The sequence below is a fragment of the Tyto alba genome, unplaced genomic scaffold, assembly GCF_018691265.1.
Source record: "Tyto alba isolate M040663 unplaced genomic scaffold, T.alba_DEE_v4.0 Super-Scaffold_2, whole genome shotgun sequence".
NCBI classification, from domain to species: Eukaryota; Metazoa; Chordata; class Aves; order Strigiformes; family Tytonidae; genus Tyto; species Tyto alba.
Genome location: NW_024881282.1, coordinates 19,545,167 through 19,564,482, shown reverse-complemented (window position 1 = coordinate 19,564,482; position 19,316 = coordinate 19,545,167). Strand labels below are relative to the sequence as shown.

At 36.7% G+C, this 19,316-nt stretch overlaps 1 protein-coding gene across 2 annotated transcripts in view; it reads right to left on the bottom strand.

The window, feature by feature from the left end:
• The window catches only part of IFT88 (intraflagellar transport 88), a 49,070-nt gene that overhangs the window by 9,910 nt on the left and 19,844 nt on the right, over nucleotides 1-19,316 (bottom strand). For both annotated transcript variants that reach the window (XM_032991090.2, XM_032991091.2), the window contains exons 16-23: nucleotides 17,671-17,757; nucleotides 16,823-17,009; nucleotides 16,347-16,455; nucleotides 14,733-14,883; nucleotides 13,518-13,633; nucleotides 8,939-8,991; nucleotides 7,019-7,084; nucleotides 5,179-5,285 (exon numbers count right to left, since the gene is read on the bottom strand). In XM_032991090.2, coding sequence (XP_032846981.2) covers nucleotides 5,179-5,285; nucleotides 7,019-7,084; nucleotides 8,939-8,991; nucleotides 13,518-13,633; nucleotides 14,733-14,883; nucleotides 16,347-16,455; nucleotides 16,823-17,009; nucleotides 17,671-17,757 — 876 coding nt within the window. The remainder of the gene's footprint in view (nucleotides 1-5,178; nucleotides 5,286-7,018; nucleotides 7,085-8,938; nucleotides 8,992-13,517; nucleotides 13,634-14,732; nucleotides 14,884-16,346; nucleotides 16,456-16,822; nucleotides 17,010-17,670; nucleotides 17,758-19,316) is intronic.

Sequence of the window (19,316 nt, the reverse complement as noted above, 5' to 3'; positions counted from 1 at the left end):
GAAGTCAGGAATCTATAAAAAGAACTATTTATCCCATAGATCTTAAATTTTGAATACTTGGCACAGCACTGTACTTCACAGCAAAATTTAATTGGCTGTTGAGTGTTAAATGCAAGATAAAGGTGAAGGTAAATACTTTAAAAGCTGTGTTTAAAAAGTCAGCTCTCTTGCACAGAGGAAGGTACCATAAACATCTTCCAGCTGTGTTTTTTTGTGTGTTATTTGAAAACTTTAACAGTTTATGAAAGCAATACTTCTGTATCATGTAGTAGACTTGGCTTCTTCTGGCAAAACACAAAATTTCTCATGCATGTATCTTGTCAATTACAAGGAGGTACATGTCAGTGAGGGACTTTTTGATGGGTAGGTACAAAAACTTGGTGTTTACAGCACTCAGCTATTAATAAAGTAATCTCTGCATCTTATTTCAAAATATGAATTCAGGATTAAAACACATGTGCACTCTACCTAACCATGTATTCAGGTCAATTACTGTAGCTTCTTCATTCATGCTCCACCAGAAAAATATCACAGAGTCTGGCAAAGTTGGAAAGACACAGAAGTGAAAGAACTTTCAAGATTCATGCCAACAGAAAAAGGAAGAACCCTTAAATAAGAACTCACGGGAGTCAGACAGGAAAGCAGTGAGCCTAATGTGAAACCAGGAATGGTCTTGGAGCAATCCAATCCGGGACCAGAATTTCTCATACTTTTTATTTATTTTGGGAAATCCTCAAGTCTAAAATATGTTCTCTGAATTTTGGATTAAATATCCTATTCACAGTCCAGTGAAGTAGCATATATCAATCCTTCAGGAAGCATGTTCAGACTCTCCAAATGTTGAATGACTGACAACAAATCTGCCAGTGGAAGCTCAGCTTCTGTCTGCCAGAGGGAAGTGGTCCCTATATGATAGTGCCCTCATGGCATTTACGTCCTAGTACTTCACTCCCAAAATATTATAGAAGTACTACAACTTAAGCATATGACTAATTCCTGTAAAGTTCCAAGTGAGTAGTTTATAAGTCATCCCATACTAAAAGCAGACATTTAAAATAGGTCCAATGATTTCCACCCTAAAAATGCCTATTTCTCTCCCATGACTGCTAAAGACATTTAGGATGATTAGTCCAGATGTAGATGCCTGAAGGTAAAGGCAGCAAGTCCCCCCAGTGTTTGCACCTATCATCACTGCTTCACACCACACCCAATCAGCCCTTCATTTTCAGTCATTAAGCTCACTTAACGGAAATAAATAGTAATGTGTATATACATCAGTGCCAAGAAGGTTGTGTGAACTTTTACACTATTACCTGTCTTTTTTAAACTGAAACATGAAAAAGGAAGATTAATGCAGTAAAAAAAAAAAAAATAAAAAAATCAAAACATATGAAGGTTACAGTAAAAATCAAAAATCCAATGCTGTGAGAGGCAGGGAGAAAAATTTCTACAGGGAGTGAACCCCACAGATGTTCCTAGATTCCTGGCTGGAAGTATTTAACAACTTGTCCATATTTGAGAACTGAGTGCAATAAGTACTTCAGAATATTTATTTTGGTATAAACTCCATGTGGATATACTTACTCTGGAAAAACAATGCCAGAATAGCAAATTTTGATAAATTTCTACAGGAAGACAAAGTCTGTGTGCAGACTTTGAAATGTAGGTATATTACTCTAGCATTTATGTATTTTCTCTTTACTGGGTGCAACTGAGAAATCGCAGGTTAGTCTGAAATTGGGAGCAGGAATTGAAGTATATCTGGTATTGCTAACTGAAAGCAGCATTCCTGTTGGAAACTTAGGTGGTGAAATATTAAAATTTGGTAATTTTAGAACTTGAAAGTATAGTTTATGACTGTATGCTCATGGATGACAGAAGGAATTTCATAGGACAAAAATACCTAGTAATTTCCAACGCCAGATGGTAGACATAAGACAACCCCCCCACACCCACACACACAAACTAACCAAGCAAACAAAAAAAATCCCCCAAACCAGGGGATGAGAACCCAGATGTCATAACAATATCAAAAAGGAACTGCAGGGCTATTGTCTGCAAGACAGAATTGATGTTGAGATTCTGTCACAGAAAGATACTCAACTTCTAATACAGGACAGCAGCATACTAAATCACAGTGCATTCTGTAACAGCTATCTTTTCTTAGAGTCTTTGTTCCTTAAAAATCAACACCATCATAGATGTAAAGAAAACTGGGCTGAGTGGGTTTTTTGCAGGGCAGAAAAAAGTTGTTCCTTTCCTTGAGGAGATACTGAAGTTGGGAGATTTCACAGTGTGGCAGACAAGAGAGCCACATGAGGGAGATGGGAGCATGTGCCACCATGACAAGGAGCAGCAAGAAAGAACAGAAAGCAACTGACCAGGCTTCAGAGGTTCTGAAAAGAATGTACTAGGAACTGCAGGGGCGGAATTTTGCTGCCATTCAGAAACTCACTGTGCTAACTCAGGCTGGAAGCATGGGATGAAGTTGACAGAGCTGACTAGAAAGCTGTTTTATTTCTATTGTTGGTGGTGGTTTTGAGGGGGCAGGGGGCCAGGGGTTTGTTTGGGGTTTAGTTTTATTAAACCTAGTGCATTTCATTTTTCTCTGTTTAAAAGAAAATGGTTTAGTTTAAATTACAATGAAATCAGGTTTATTTGAATTTAAAAGCCTATTTTCTTTTCTGGGCAAACAGGAAATTAGGCAGATCTACCTTAAAGCTTCGACTAATTAGAAGTGCCATCATAGATAACTTATTCTCCCCTCTACTCCGCTCTCATGAGACTCCACCTGGAGTACCACATCCAGATCTGGCGTCCCCACTACAAGACAGACACGGCCCTGTTGAAGTGGGTCCAGAGGAGGGCCACTAAATTGATCCGGGGGCTGGAACACCTCTCCTATGAAGAAAGGCTGAGACAGCTGGGGTTGTTTAGCCTGGAGAAGAGAATGTTCTGGGGAGACCGTACTGTGGCCTTTCAATACTTAAAGGGGGCTTGTAAGAAAGGTGGGAACAGACTTTTTACCAAGGTCTGTAGTGGTAAGACAAGGGGCAACAGTTTTAAAACCCTTTAAAAGAGGATAGGCTTACATTGGACGTAAGAAAAAAAAAAATCTCACAAAGAGGGTGGTGAGACGCAACATCAGGTTGCCCAGAGAAGCTGTAGATGTCCCATCACTGGAAGTGTTCAAGGTCAGGTTGGACAGGGCTTTGAACAACCTGATCCAGTGAAAGATGTCCCTGTCCATGATAGGCAGGTAGACTAGATGATCTTTAAAGGTCCCTTCCAGCCCAAACCATTCTATGATTCTGCTCTGCAAGGTTAGTTTTGTGACAGGAGAGAGTCACCAGACTCTTAAACAGGAATACTGAAATATAATATACAGTGAGCTTTCCATGTCATGGCTGAATTACGATCACTATTAAAGTCTGAAGAGTCTAAACCAACTATGCAATAACTCATGCTACCATGCATCTGTACTGGATTCCATTGATATCTGTTATTCAGGTACTCCTCAATGAAGTCCTTTAACACAATGTAGTCAGAATGAAAAAAACCAAAGTAATTTAAACATAATTTCTGTGCTACTAAAATCTTAGCAATAATTTAATCTTTTAAATATTTACTGGTAGCTTTTTCCTCCCAGAAAGTACAGAAATATGTTCAGGAAAACTGCTGCTTCCAACATGGAATAAACAGGAAGAGATGTGACAATTTTTTTTTTTTTCACATATTCAAACATTAACTTTCTTAAAGTAAAAAAGTATTCTGTTCAACATTTGCAGATCTATGATATAAAATTAACACCTTCAGTGTAAAAAATGCTGGAATTATATGCAAGGAAATAGATAAACTCTCCATTTCAAAGGACAGTCCCCCACCCTCCCTATCACCAACTATAAAATAATCCAGTTTTAACTGGCTTAATCTCTGATTTCCCAAGTAAAGTACTGAGTTATTGGAAGTTATTGCAAAGAACTAGGTACATCACCAACACTGAATGGATATTCCCTAGAAAACAAACAAAGCCTGTTTAACACACTTCAGAGAGATAATTGTGAGTTTTGCAGAATGGGAACCTTATATCTGGTTATCTGTTCTAGTTACTGATACCATTATGGGAGAGACATGGAGGAATATTAGCCCCACTACATTTGTGGACTGCTTTCTTTTGTCCATTTTTCCAAGTGCTTTCAATTTTGTATTTACTGAAAATCCAGACCAGTATATTTAAACTAGCCCCACCCCCCATAAGGTTGTAGCATAAATTTGGAATCCTTTGATCAGTGTTTCCCTTTGTGAATTCTATTTTTAAAACACCCTAGTGTGTATGTGCATACTCAGACTCTCTGGAATTGAAGTAACTAAGGATGCATTTTACACATTACCTGACATCAAAAGGGAGCCAGTAAGTGTTACCAGGAGCAGAGTAAATTAGGTAAGACTTAAGGTGTCCTAATGTGACTATGTAGCTTTGAGGCAATTCCTGGACAGGAAGGGAAAGCTTCAACATTTTGTGGCTCAACAGTATGGATAATGTTTTCCAAACAGGAAGCTCATTTTAATTTTAAAATCTTACTTTATCACAGAAATAGCAAGAAAACAATGCATGCATGTGCACACACACGTATGCTCAACTCCTCTGAACAGAACACAAGTTATTCACAGCCTGTAGCTTTCCCATTAAATTTTTTTTTCCATTTAAAAATTGGCACTAACATGAAAAATTTACTTCTACCTATATAATCTGTCAATGTTAAAGCTTTCTGTATAGCAAAAAGGAGTTCTACTACATGGACAAATTCTTAGTCTCCCCTTCTGTCCCTACAGTTGCATCATTACTTGGCTCATAAATATACTTTCTGCAGTCTGGCAAATAAGTAGGAAAGACAACATTCCAGAGACATTGAATTATGTGGGTGGCTCCAGCATTCGCATCGCATCTATATAACCCATATTTCACTAGTATTAAAATCACAGAAAATCTGGTGCTTAAAGACCAGACAGATACAAGGCTGATCGGTAATTTAAACTAAAACCCCAAAAACCACAAAACACAAGCCTCTCTAAACCAGGAAATTAATACACAGTTTATCTTGAAGTATCATAAACACTATTTTGCCTTCATCTATGTACTCAGCGATACTGTAAAATCACAGAAACAAACAAGCTTACCTGTTCTCTTATTTCTTTTAATTTTTCTACTTTCTTGAGCTTTGTCATATATTCCTGGACTTCTTTCAGCCCCATATCTGTGCAGAGACGAACTAAAAATCGGAGGCCTAATTGAAAAGTAGAACATTGTTAAAAAAAAGGCTTACAAGCAGGTCAAACTACAACTGCAGCCTAACAGAACTGGACATACAAATTGGCAAAAAACAACGCAAATAACTGAACACAAGGTGACTCTGTGCAAGTTGTGATACTCTGCAAATAATTCAACATTTTCTGTGAGTCTATATCCACGAGCAGTACAAATACCATTTATGTATGTAGAAGGCACATGACATACTATCTCATCTGGCTCAGAACTCTTGACATTTTCAAAATAGTTTGGAAACTATAAAGCATAATGATACCAAGTTATTACCAAGGAGCCACTATCAATAGCATTTTTCTGAAAACAACTTTACAAATGCAGAACGAATCAGAACAGCTTGTTTTTTCTGTTGCTGTGGTTGATTTTTTTAAAGATTACTATTTATAGAATTAAAAAAAAAAACAAACAAGACATGAAGATTGACTATAACTGTATGATAGAATCAAAAGAACCCCTGAAAACAGTCTCCTGAGACACTATACCAAACTCCAAAAACAGTTTCTGCTCCTATGTGTTTGTCAACACCCTTTTGAAAGAACGGCCTCTGAAGCAGAAACAAGCACATGATCCATTACGCTCCTGACTGCTTTTACAAATACATTACTTTCATTTTGTGAGAAGTTAGTTTTCTGCTGGTTTAGGGAGCTGAACGTGTTCACTGAGGGAACAGACAAGCAGCAGATTGAGGATAGGGAAGATGGTTGGAAGCACATGGCCACAGAGGGATGAGTGAAGAACCATTGTTTCAGCAGCAGAAAACTTTTAATTCGGTTAAATTGTCTTGTCTAACTCCTGCCTCCATTTTATAATTTGTAGAAACTACATACAGAAAAATAATAGCATTCTAAAAGGTTTACTAAATACCCTACCCCTCTGAAATATGTGTGACCAATATGAACATGACATTTTGCTTCTAACTTTGAGGAGTCATACTACTGAATTTCTCTGGTACAACAGAGCTGTATCATTCCTCCTAAAAAAAGCAGTAAGTTTGCTAAAGCAGAACGATACAATTTTATTTTAAAATACAGCGAATGTTCTTCCCACATAGTATTTAAAAGAGCAGGCTTGTCAGTGACAACCTCATCTTTTGGAATTAGTGAGAAACAGTGTGGGATGTAAGAGGATGTTTTCACAACTGGTGACAACCCCTATTTTCTACAGGGCTTTTTCATTTAGAGTACAGGTGTGAGTGACTCTGCAAAAAGTCTTAACTCTTCAAACGTATGTTTCCTGTAGGTTAGTTTAAAATTCTCTATGGATTTTCCAGAGACTGGTTCATCCACTAACAAAATCTCACCCTCTACATCCTTTTGGAAGGCCTGGCTTGGGTAAAACTTAACAGTAAGATTTTCTCATATCTATAAACTCACAGCAGGAGTTTCAACTAGCAGGGACTAGAGGTAAAAATACATATATTTTATCATAAGAAAGATTAAATAAGTTACATAGTTGTAAAATTTAGGAAACATGTATGAGGAAGAACTCAACCAATCCACTACAGTTAAAGTTACCCTAGTATTTCTTAAATCACGCTTTAGTGTTGTGACAGAAGACGTGCAGCATTAGCATGCATAAAAGTGTTAGTTCATTAAAATATTTTCATATGAAAAATACTTATATCATAGCACTACTAACACACATATTCAATGTAACAAAGTTTCCTTGGATGGTTGTACCATCCAATGAACTTACATTCAACATTCTCTGGGAATTTTCTGTGAATGACTTTGTATTTCTCTAGAGCTTTCTGGTAGTTACCTGCAAACAAAACAAACATCTCCTATCCACATATCCAAACATAAAAAAGAGTATCTGATGAGAAATTGATACAGTTTAACATCACTTCATCTTTTCAGTTTGAGTACATGATTTAATATTGTAAAGACCAGATTTGAGAAAACCAAGCTTAACATTCTTTGATTACTGATAGTAAAAATTAAGAGCATCTGAAAACAGTCTAAATTGCTCTGTAAGTAACACCGTTAATGAAAAGGAGCTTCCCAATTTTGCCCTTTTCTGTCCTACCTCTAGCACTCTGCTGTTCCATGACACATCTATTAGACAAGCTGCTATCAAGCATACCACGGCTTATCTGAGGCTGAAAATGTATGGATTGGTCAAACGGAAACGTGTAACAGCTGAGCTTTGCCTGTCCTTCCTTCCATCAGAATACTAACTGCACGTCTCTCCTTTGCCCAGACCTGGTAGCAAAGTAATTATTCTTTAAGACTTTTGCTTTCAATTTTGGTTCAGCTTGATTATTATGGAATGGACAGGTAGACCCTGTAAATCTAAAACCTCATATCCATAAAGTATTTGACAAAGAAGTTTGTCAAGATATCACTATTTTTATTTTCCTAGCACAAGGCAGAGATCAAACTGACCTGCTATGTGTTAACACCACAATCTGGAAATTTTTGCCAACAAATCATAAGTGATCTAAAAAGCAGCCCAAACCATTGTGTTCCTTTGCTGGGAAAACAGTTAATCTGTCTGGTTTTGTGTGGTGCTGACTGCTCTGAATTCACTGACTTCCCTAGACCCTGTTCCTTTCCTCAATGTTGTATTAAATAGCTGAGCAGAGTGAGAAAATGCACTTATTATGGAAGTCTGTTCTGCAAAATTCTAAAGAGGCATAAAAGAGAGTGGCAAAATGGGACTGCAAGAAAGAATAGTATCATTTACATCAGCCAGTGTCTTGAATGCATTTCAGGTAATGAAAAAACCCAGAAAGACTAGTCTCTTTCTGTTTTGCTTCCTGGCGTATTATATTCCCAGTAAGAAAATACCCATTGAGACTGTCTTTTGTTTGTGTAATGTAAATACTATTTTACTATCGAAAAGTTATACCTGCTGTTGAAAAGGAATGGGAATTAAGCAACTTTAAAATCTAATTACTTATGTTAGATCGGATGGTAGTATAATTACATAATAAAACCCTTCTACCAGATCATTTATGCTATACTGTCTTTATTTTACTTGTTTAACTGCACAAGGAGTGTTTCATGCATAAGTCAGTGCAGGCACACTTCCTGGACTTAAAAGTCATGTTTTATTACACACACACAGAAAATTCATAACAAAATAATATGTAACTGAACTTTCAAACCAACATTAGGACCAGTATTCACGTAAGACAGAAAAGATCAAAAGAAAAAAAAAATCAAAACATCAATCAAAAAACCCCAAATCATAGAATCATGGAATGGTTTGGGGTGGAAGGGACTTTTGAAGATCATCTAGTTCCAGCTCCCCTGCCATGGTCAGGGACATCTTTCACTAGACCAGGCTGCTCAAAGCCCTGTCCAACCTGGCCTTGAACACTTCCAATGATGATCCACAACTTTTCTGGGCAACCTGTTCCAGTGCCTCACCACACCCACGATAAAAAATTTCTTCCTTATGTCCAATGTAAGTCTACCCTCTTTCAGTTTAAAACTGTTGCCCCTTGTCTTATCACTACAGGCCCTGGTAAAAAGTCCTTCTCCATCTTTCTCGTAAACACCCCTCATACATTCTCCAGGCTTCTCTTCTCCAGGCTGAACAACCCCAACTAATTACAAGAAATGTTACAAACCTACAACCAATTACAAAAAAAGTTACAGAACTTACCGCTTCTCCTGTAGCAACTGGCAACCATCAGCTGCCACTTCACTTGTGTCGGTCTGCATATAAATAAAATAAAATTATGAACACTGCCAAACAATGAGTAAGCGAAATAATCTGCATAGCATTGGTGAAGACCTACTATTAAACTACTCTTAAAATTTTTCACCTTGCATATTACCTTCCTAGGAAGAATTTAGCCTGCTCACTTCAAACACAGTCTACCCTTGCATTATGCTTTTGTGTTCAGGCCCCAATGTCATTTGTAGTCCTATGTTGTAGTCTCTCCTCTGCTCATAATTCTGTGCACCAGACACAATTAGTAGACCTGACATGTGAACCACTAATCTTTGTTTGAGGTACAGAACCATGAAATGAGGGAGGAGAAAATGCTAAACTGTATTCTGAGGAAGGGACCAGTAGGGTCCCACACGCGCCCAAGGGATCCCTGCCAGGAAGCACATTCCCCACTTACAGCTTCAACCCGGTTTCTCCTCTGTGACACCTCCTTGGTGCCCTAGCTACTACCTGTCCTTCTCTTTCACATAATGGTGATAGCTATGGTCAGAGAAAATATCTGAGATGTTTGAGAATGTACAACAAAACTGCTTGTGTCTTCATTCTTATCAAGATAATGTGAAAATTAGGAAATTTTCATGTCAACAGTGTAAGAATGTTCTATAAACTAAAGCACTTTTCACATGTGGCTTACAATTCAACAGCAGCATATCCCAAAGGCACTATATGCTAACATTTTCAGAATAGTTTAGTACTTATTCTCTTCAGTTTTTCCCTCCAGTCATACACAGGACATTTTGCGTTTTTAACTCTAAATAATCTGTTTGCTTGGTAGTTGCCAAACAAGCTTATGAAAGATAGCTGCTTCACCTTTTTCAGTTTCAGCTGAATATGTCTCCTGCAAACAATAAAGGCAGCCAAACAGAAACCATAATAAAGCTTATTACAGTTCAGTATGAAAATTCTAGAGAGACTAATTGTCAGCATCCAGCACTAGCTGCACAACTCTTTTTATTGGTGATAGATTTGTGCACGCTGGTAAAATGTGAAATAATGAAAAACCGTTTCTCAGTTGTCTAACATGTTATCTTAGAATGCAATTTAAAATGTAATTATTATGATTAAAACACTGAATACACTAAACTACATTAAACTAAAAAATGCTGGTCAGAGTTAAAATGAAGTTATAATTTTAAAATGTAGATTTCTTTACAATTAGTAGCAATTTATAACCCAACATTCATATTTATCAGTTAGCATATCTAGATTCTATTTTTAATACCAAATAAACACTGAAATATCCATGTTCTGTTATCTACTATTAACAATCTCATCCCAAAGAGAAATAATTTCTCTGTATTACAAATAGATTATAGTTACAAATAGCAATGAAGAATTTCATTTTTCAGTATTTTACAATCCATGTACTTCATGTTTCATGCCTGGACTAAGTGTAACATGAAGCATAAAATATTTAGATCTTTGCCAAAACAAGATTGTGAAATAAATCTTTTTAGTTTCAGCTGTTTATTTCTAAAGTTACTAAGAAGGCCATGAACACCAGCATATGCAATCTCTTAGTTTGACTAAAATATAACTTTTTTAAGTGGCCAGTATTTATAGTGAAAATAACGCTGGCAAACATGTGAACTGTGATTTCTGTTAACTGCCTCCTGTGTATTTTTATCTAAACTACATCTCTATTTCTTTATAATTATACCACAATTTGGGTGGTCTACGTTTTTCCATTTATTTTTGTTTCAGTTTTTAATCCTTATTTAAAACTTGGATTTTCTCTTCTATAATTAATGTCTACTCAAACTCAAGCTCTTTCAAAAACAGAATTAGTATTTTTTTACAACCTATTCACAGGATAATCTTGCCTTGAATAATGTATAGATTTTTGTTCACACACTATCTTGTTCATGCACATCATTCAGATTCACAGAACAAAAAGAATGTCAAATTTTTGGATCATTACTAGACAAGCAATAACTGTGTTTTGTTTAGCCTGACTTTTGACAGGTTTCCCAAACCACAACACAGAGAAATTCACATTTGTTGGAGTAAACTTTAGTTGCATTAATTTTAGTTGGTGTATTAACAAAAAATTCTTCAGAAACATACCAATATTTGTTTCCACATAATAAGACCGTATGCATAACTTTTTAGAATTGTTTGAACTCTCAGTAACAAATTTAAATTTGACCAAATTTTTGTCTATTAAGCATTTGTCTGGTAAGCTCCCTTTCTGATCCAAAATAAAATATATGGCCTATATATTGTAAGTGAATCATATTCTGCTAAAGGACGATTTCAGCAATTAAGTTGCAGAACTGAATTCACTCTATTTCAAGTATCTCTATCAGGAGCAACAAAATCTGTCAACTTATTTTTGCTGACCATTGCTAATTCTGCATGGCACATTTTTGTTTACTTCTATACGTTATTTGTAATATTATTTTTTATGGAAGTTATGTGAAAAGTGTAAATGCAGCAAGAACTGCTAAAAGATGCATCTATCTAAACCATCAAATCCCCACCACATGATAAAATAATATAAAGGAAGTATTTCACATAAAGCCACAGCGAAGAAAGTCTTGGTGGCTTAGGAGAGCTGCTCCCCAATACAGAGCTGTGTTTAATGGCAGAGGATAGAAAAAAAAGAGATTATAATACTCATTACTTTTTTGCTTCAGTATTCACTTCTTCACTGGCAAGCACTCCGGCCACATCACCCAAGCAAGACACAGAAAGCAAAGGCAGGGACTGAGAGAACAAAGAACTGCCCACTGCAGAAGAAAATCAGATTTGAGACCATCTAATGCACCTGAAGGTGCACAAGTCCATAGGACCCAATGAGATGCATCTGTGGGTCCTCAGGCAACTGGCAGATGAAGTGGCTAAGCCACTATCCATCATACTTGAGAAGTTGTGGCAGTCCAGTGAAGTTCCCACTGACTGAAAAAGGGGAAACATAACCCCCATTTCTAAAAAGGGAAAAAAAGAAGGCCCAGGGAACTACAGGCCAGTTGCCTTCACCTGTTTCCAGCAAGATCATGGAGCAGATCCTCCTGGAAACTATGCTAGGGCACACGGAGAACAAGGAGGTGATGAGTGACAGCCAACATGGCTTCACTGAGGGCAAACTGTGCCTGACAAATTTGGTGGACTTCTACGACAAGATTACAGTGTTTGTGGATAAGGGAAGAGCAAATGATGTCATCTACCTGGGCTTGTGCAACATATTTGACATTGTCTCTCACGACATCCTTGTTTCTAAATTGGAGAGACGTGGATTTGACGGATGGACCACTTGGCTGGATGCTCGCACTCTAACAGTTGCGGTCAACAGCTCGATGTCCAAGCAGAGACCAGTGACGAGTGGCGTTCCTCACGGGCAGGTATCGGGACCGGCGCTGTTTAACGTCTTTGTCAGTGTCACGGACAGTGGGATTGAGTGTACTCTCAGCAAGTTTGCCAATGACAACAAGCTGTGTGGTGTGGCTGACACGCTGGAGGGAAGGGATGCCATCCAGAGGGACCTGGAGAGGTGGCCCTATGCAAACTTCATGAAGTTCAACAAGGCCAAGTGCAAGGTCCTGCACATGGGTCAAGGCAATCCCAAGCACAAATACAGGCTGGGCGATGAGTGGATTGAGAGCAGCCCTGCAGAGAAGGACTTGCAGGTATTAGCAAATGAAAAACTGAGCACGAGCCAGCAATGTGTGCTTGCAGCCCAGAAAGCCAACCACATCCTGTGCTGCATCAGGAGAAGCGTGACTAGCAGGTCAAGGAAGGTGATTCTCCCCCTCTCCTCTGCTCCGCTGACACCCCACCTGGAGTATTGTGTTCAGTTCTGGGGTCCCCAACATAAGGAGGCCATGGATCTGCTAGAACAGGTCCAGAGAAGGGCCACGAAGATGATCAGGGAGTTGGATCACCTCCCCTTACGAGGACAGGCTGAGAGAGTTGGGGTTGTTCAGCCTAGAGAAGAGAAGGCTCCGGGGAAACCTTATAGCGGCCTTCCAGTACTGAAAGGAAGTCTTACAGGAAAGATGGGGAGGGACTCTTTATCAGGGAGTGTAGTGATAGGGCAAGGGACAACAGTTTTAAACTGAAAGGGAATGGATTTAGATCAGATTGAAGGAAGAAACTCTTTATTGTGAGGGTGGTGAGACACTGGAACAGGTTGCCCAGAGAAGTTGTTGATGACCCCTTCCTGGAAGTGTTCAAGGTCAGGCTGAACAGGGTTTTGCGCAACCTGGTATAGCAGAAAGTGTCTGTGCCTCTGGCAGGGGGGTTGGAACTAGATGATCTTTGGTTCCCAACCAAACCATTCTATAATGCTATCCTGGGTCCAATAAAGGATCTTACCTAACACTGAAATTGCACAGTGAGAGCAAAACCACACTGTAAACGAACAGAAAATTGAGAAAACTAAGTAATATCCCAAATAATCTTTTTACTTATAGTATTGAAGTTATCAAACTAATTTATCTCTAGGTATACTTATGTATGTCTAATCACAAAATATTCAAGTAGGCATGAAATAATAACTACTTACAGGATAAGTGCTGCTCTTTCAAAGTACTCAATGGCTTTTTCACAAAACTGGGTGTCAATGTAATAGGCTCCAAGCCATTCAATGACCTCAATGTTTGAAGGGAAATACCGGTATGACTGACAAAATAGGAAAGGTGAAAGAAACACAATTTTAGTGATAAACAACATCTTTATGTTACTTCTGGAATATCTTACTCAAGTGTTTAATTCTCCAGATGCCAAAAACGTGTAATAGATGAATAGAAGTAGTGTGCTATACTAAGTAATCCTGAGAAAAAAAAAAAAAGGCATGCCAAGTTTTCTAATTACAGAATGCTTTTTAGAAGTTACCCAAGATGAGTCTGTCACATTTTCCATCTAGCCTTATTTGAAATATTTTAAACAGTTTGCAACAGCAAAAATGCTTACTTAGATCATGTCTATATGCGAATAAGATACCTAAAACATTAAACAATGCTAGCAAATACATGTACAATTCCACACTCAAATCAGTCTGCTGGAAAACTCATGTAAAAGCATTCTTTTCCATGAAATACTTATATACATAAACAGCATTTTCAGCTTTTTAGAAATTACCACTGAAATAGGCAGCAAAATTATCATCAAGCACAGCTCCACTAGTATTCAGACTGCAACACAGCCTTTGGTCATTCTTGCTTTACACACATAAAAAGAACTCTCAGATTGCAGCAAAAACAGAAGAATCTGTAGAAACTATAGACAGTATTGTAGTTGGTTTGAAATGAGAGAAGATGCCTGTCTTTAGGGAACTGTGTATACATAATGTGTAGCCATACTATGAAAACATATTATATACACATTATACACTACATATGTGTCTCCATTTCCATTAGACAGATATAGCTTCCAATTAACACAGTCATGTTACACACCTTCAAATTACATTTATTATATCCATTTTTTATTTCATCTCAGACTATATTTTAAATTAAAATTGTTAGGGGCCAGTGTAAACAACAACCATATGAAAAATGAAAGTCTGAGGTCACATACCATGTGGAAACACAAGCTATGTGTGATCCGACTGTAAAAATTAGACTTTGTCAACTCTCTCCCCCAAAATATCTTTTCTATTTTCTTTTTTGGATAACATTTTAAAAAGTTTAAATGAATCAATTGTTAATTCAATCTAGGAACCTATGGAAAATTTTTCTTTATGACAAAGTGCATTGGAAACGCAATAAAGAGCAAGTACCTCATAGTAATAATGAAAAGCTTGAGATTTATCACCTTCATTATCATATAATTTCCCCAGCTTTGAAAGTACATGTGGATCAGTTGGTACTACACTGATCAACTGCAGGAGCCACTCTATGGCTTGATTGGGATCTTCCATGATCTCATATCTGAGTTTTCTTCGGTCAAGGACTCATGATACTTTGATTTACTCAGAACTCATACTACTTTACATAATGTAATCCACATGCTGGACAGATACACCAGTCACTGTAGTGTGGAAATAGACTGGCTTTTTTTTTAAAAAAAAAAAAAAAATTCTTTCATAATTTCATTCATATCACAAAGTATTTGTTATGCTGAAGAAAGAGAAATATTCAGAGGCTTAACACTTTGGGCTCAACAAGACTTTGAGCTTGGTTCTCCCCTCTCTCTGTTGCTAGTTTTACTTTGACTTCTGCATCTATAAAAATGAAGTGTGAAAACCAGGTGATTTATTTGTACCCTTTGCAACTTGCTTAGTTTTTCATAATACATCATTTTATCCTAAAGTAAGTGATCAGGTAAAACTGCTGTCCTCATGAACAGACTTGCCTGAGTGAGACTTTCTGCTATATGTCTAAGAAGCATAGCGCAGTGTACGATTCTGGTCCAGAGAACAGAAGCAGCTTTAGCTGTGATAAAGCCTGCAGTGTGCTGTCTCCTCCTCAGTCACCCCTGAGCAGCACAACAGATCAGACCCCTGCAGCAATGTGAGCTGAAGCTACTGCCCAACATGTTTTTTCAGTTTCTGTTGCACCCTATCCTTCACGGAAAAAGCCTTTGAGTATTGGTGAAAAACAGTTTTACACAGCAGTGGAGCAGAGCAATTCTCCCCCAGATGGGAATTGGGAGTTGTAGGGCAATTGATGCTGTTATAAAGGGGCTATACAAGGAATAGAGATCACAGCCCTTTTGTATTTTTAGAGGTTACTTAGTTTACTGACTAAAATGTATTTTTATTACCTTCCCTGTTCTTAAAAGTGCAGTACAGAAACTGAAATCTGCGCTGCCTTGGGGAGAATTTTATTATTGTTTGCACATCCTCAGAAGAATTGTTAAAGAAATTCATAGTGCAGAATATTACTGGTGATGTGCAAATTCAACTCCTCCCCTCCTCAGCTTTTCAATCTGTTGAGCTTTTGTACTGCTGGAGCACAAGTATTTTCTTATACCTGGACTAACTAATCTGAAAAAGTGAAGTTCTGTTCTAAAAATGGTTATTAACTGTATTATTTTTTTCATAAAGGTTTTACTCAATTGTGCTTTCATTTGTCACATTATTTTCATTTTAAAAATCAGCAGCATTTGAAGTATTTCAGGACACAATTTAATACTGAATGTAAATGTACTCCCCGCAATGTGAACAGTCTTAATGTATTTCTTCATTTGCTTCACTTGAAATTACCAAAAAGGTTGTAAATTCTGTTCTTGTTTTCACAAACATCAGAGAATGCATTTATGCATGATTATCCTAATTAAAACGGACACTACAGTAAATTCTTAAGTAGTTGTGTTGTGACTGAAACACGTATTTCAGATTAAATGAGTTTAATAAAACAGTCATCCCTTATCATAACCCAGAAAAAGATACATGTTTGCTATCTGGTGAAGGACTTGGGCACTATTTCGAAGGATTGCATGGAGTTTCAGAAAACAATCCAAAGCTTCATCTATTCTGTTTAACTTCTTATATGTTAAACCTAAAAAATAAAGGTTACAATATTAATGCAATGAGAAGAAGATGACTTCAGCATATTAACTGACAGAATAACCAATAAAAATTAAAGAGGAACACGGTACACAGAGATATATTTTTAGTAGATTGTAGAAATTTTTATCTTCAAAGTGAATTAATTATTTGCAATTGCTAGATGATGTTAACATTGGTATTTTTTTGCAGAATAGATAGGAAGTACAAATTAATACCTTGCTATAACATAAATTACTCAATAAAGTAATAATAATTTGTATATATTTCCATATAAGAAAACTTTGAAAGCCATATTCTCAGAAACGCTAGTGTTACCTTCAGCCAAAAGCTAAATCACAAAAGCACCTTTGGCTTACCAAGATTATAAAGTGCTTCAGTGCATGAGGAATCATTCCTGAGAGCTTCCTTATAAAATTCAGCTGCTTTTTCATAGTCTCCATTTGCAAAAACAGTATTTCCTTTGTTAGTCAGAGCTGCTGGATTGTACCTATCAGAATTTACAGCTAAATCTGCATAGTTAGTTGCTTGTGCCAATTCATTCTCCTACATGAAACAAAACAAACTTTGTATTAGTCATTTGTCAGTCAATTTTCTTGCAAATGTGGCTTCTTAAATACACTGGAATTTCAAAAGACTGAGGATGAAAAAAGAGAATATATTCTTCAGTCCTAAATATTCCTTATGTACTTGCATAAGGCAGATCACCTCTTTTAAGTTTCAGAGAACTTTACACTTGAGATGTGTTTTGCCACTCTGTCCCATTCAGTCTGGAAGTTTTCTTTGTTGCAACAAAGTAGTATATATTAAAAAAAAAAAAAACAACAAAAAAAAATACCCATACCCAACAAGCTTCATACACAAACACACCTGCCTAAACTACATACTTTACATGTCCTGAAGTTCAGCCAGGGTCTTTAGGACCTGAGTTTTAAATGCAGCTGCTGAGCTTCTGCACAAATCACACTGCAGGCATAACTTCTGTGGCCCGGGGCTCAATCTCACTCTTCCTCCCAGCAACAGGAGACAAAGGACATGCTCCAAACCAACTACAGCCAAGAATGGGTGTTCCAGAATAACTCATCTAACATGCAGTTTCTTGTTGTTTATAGGGATTATTTAGATAGACACAAAAATTGCTACAACAATGCAGAAGCTGCTTCATAAACTGCAGTTCTTAACTGGTTTTGTTGAAGCAAACACTTACCAAATAATAGAGGAATGAAAGGTTTGTTGCAGCTGCACTCTTTACTCTGCTATCCTTTTTTTCAAACATTTTTAAAGTCTCCAGTGCCTAAAAGTAATGTGGAAACAACTTACTTCCCACTGAAGCAAACTTACACCAAAATTCTTTCACAAAGCACTGATAAACTTCACAGTTACAAACAGCTAAAATTACTAACTCATATACTCACATACATGACAATTACTAGAGCTTGTAACACACGCTTGTAAGCATGTACACACAGAAGTGTATATATTATACATTATATTATTCTCAATCACAAAATTTCAATACTATTGGCTATTTATTCCTTCTTCAAAATTTAGATTAGATATGGCTACCTTGAAGTACACAGATACTGACAACTCTATACATACAAAAGTTTGTATTATTTGCTCTTAATATAGACAACTAATTGCAATTCTCATACCTATTTTTACAATTTCTTAAGTGAACACAAAAGAACTGACATTACAACTCATATTAAAAAGCTAAAAAAGTACATGCTATATAAAAAAAAAATATGCAAGACCATGTAGGACTGGACTTCAACTTACTGTTGTTTTGTGTAAGAAGATGATGACACCTATCTAAGTTTAGGAAGTTCTCAAACATGATGACTGAGGCCAGAAGATTTTTTTTATAAACTTTTACATGAAAACTAAATTTCATAAACTTCAAAATAAAGACATTTACGGACAAAAAGTAAACAAATTTATAGACAATAAACTATCAAAACAACTTGGAAATAAAAGGCGGTATTTTTTCTTTTATTGACTATGTGATAACACTGTAACTACAGACTAAATTAAGAAAATCTGGCTTCCTTACACTAAATATTTATATTAACTACACAAACTCTTAGAATATAACAGTGAGTCCAGTTCCATCGTCTATTCCAACACAGATGTGGCAACCTCAATTTAGCCATCAACATTAGAAATTCGGAAGTTTCTTTCTTCCTTCCCATGAAACCTATAAGCTGCTGTTTACATATCAAAGCGAATGCATGATAAATGCCAAAACAAACATAAAAGAAACAAGCTTTAATTGACTGTCATACATACTGTTTTTACAGTTACTTTACACAAAAAACATGACTGTACTAATGATGTGTAAAGTGACAAAGTATATATAGCTAAATGTAATTCATCAATTTAGTCAACTACAGTGCACCCAGGAACTATGAACTACTAAAGATCGTAACATCCTCCTAATAATATAAAATGCTTTAAAGAAATACACCGATTTCAATCAAGAAAAGCATTTCAGAAGTTAGGCTCTAGATTTTGTGGTCTCTGAAATGTAAGACTTCAACTATGATAATTTCAAACTTTTATATATATTTGTGACTTTCTCCAAAAAAGGAATGGTCCCAAATATCTACAGATGTAACACTACTATATCTGAGGTACTCTACTCTTGAGCAGAGACTTGCTTCTTCAAGTAAAAGCTGTACATTTCTTATAATTAATTTTCAGTGAACTCAGAGCTACACAGTTCAAAGTTACTTTCTGAAAAGCCATTTCCCATTGTAGCTGATTTTTTTACCTTTGCTTTTACTGCTAAATGGCACCTTTGATGGCAAAAGTAAGAGTGGAAGTAATCTCTTTTTCATGTGTAATGAG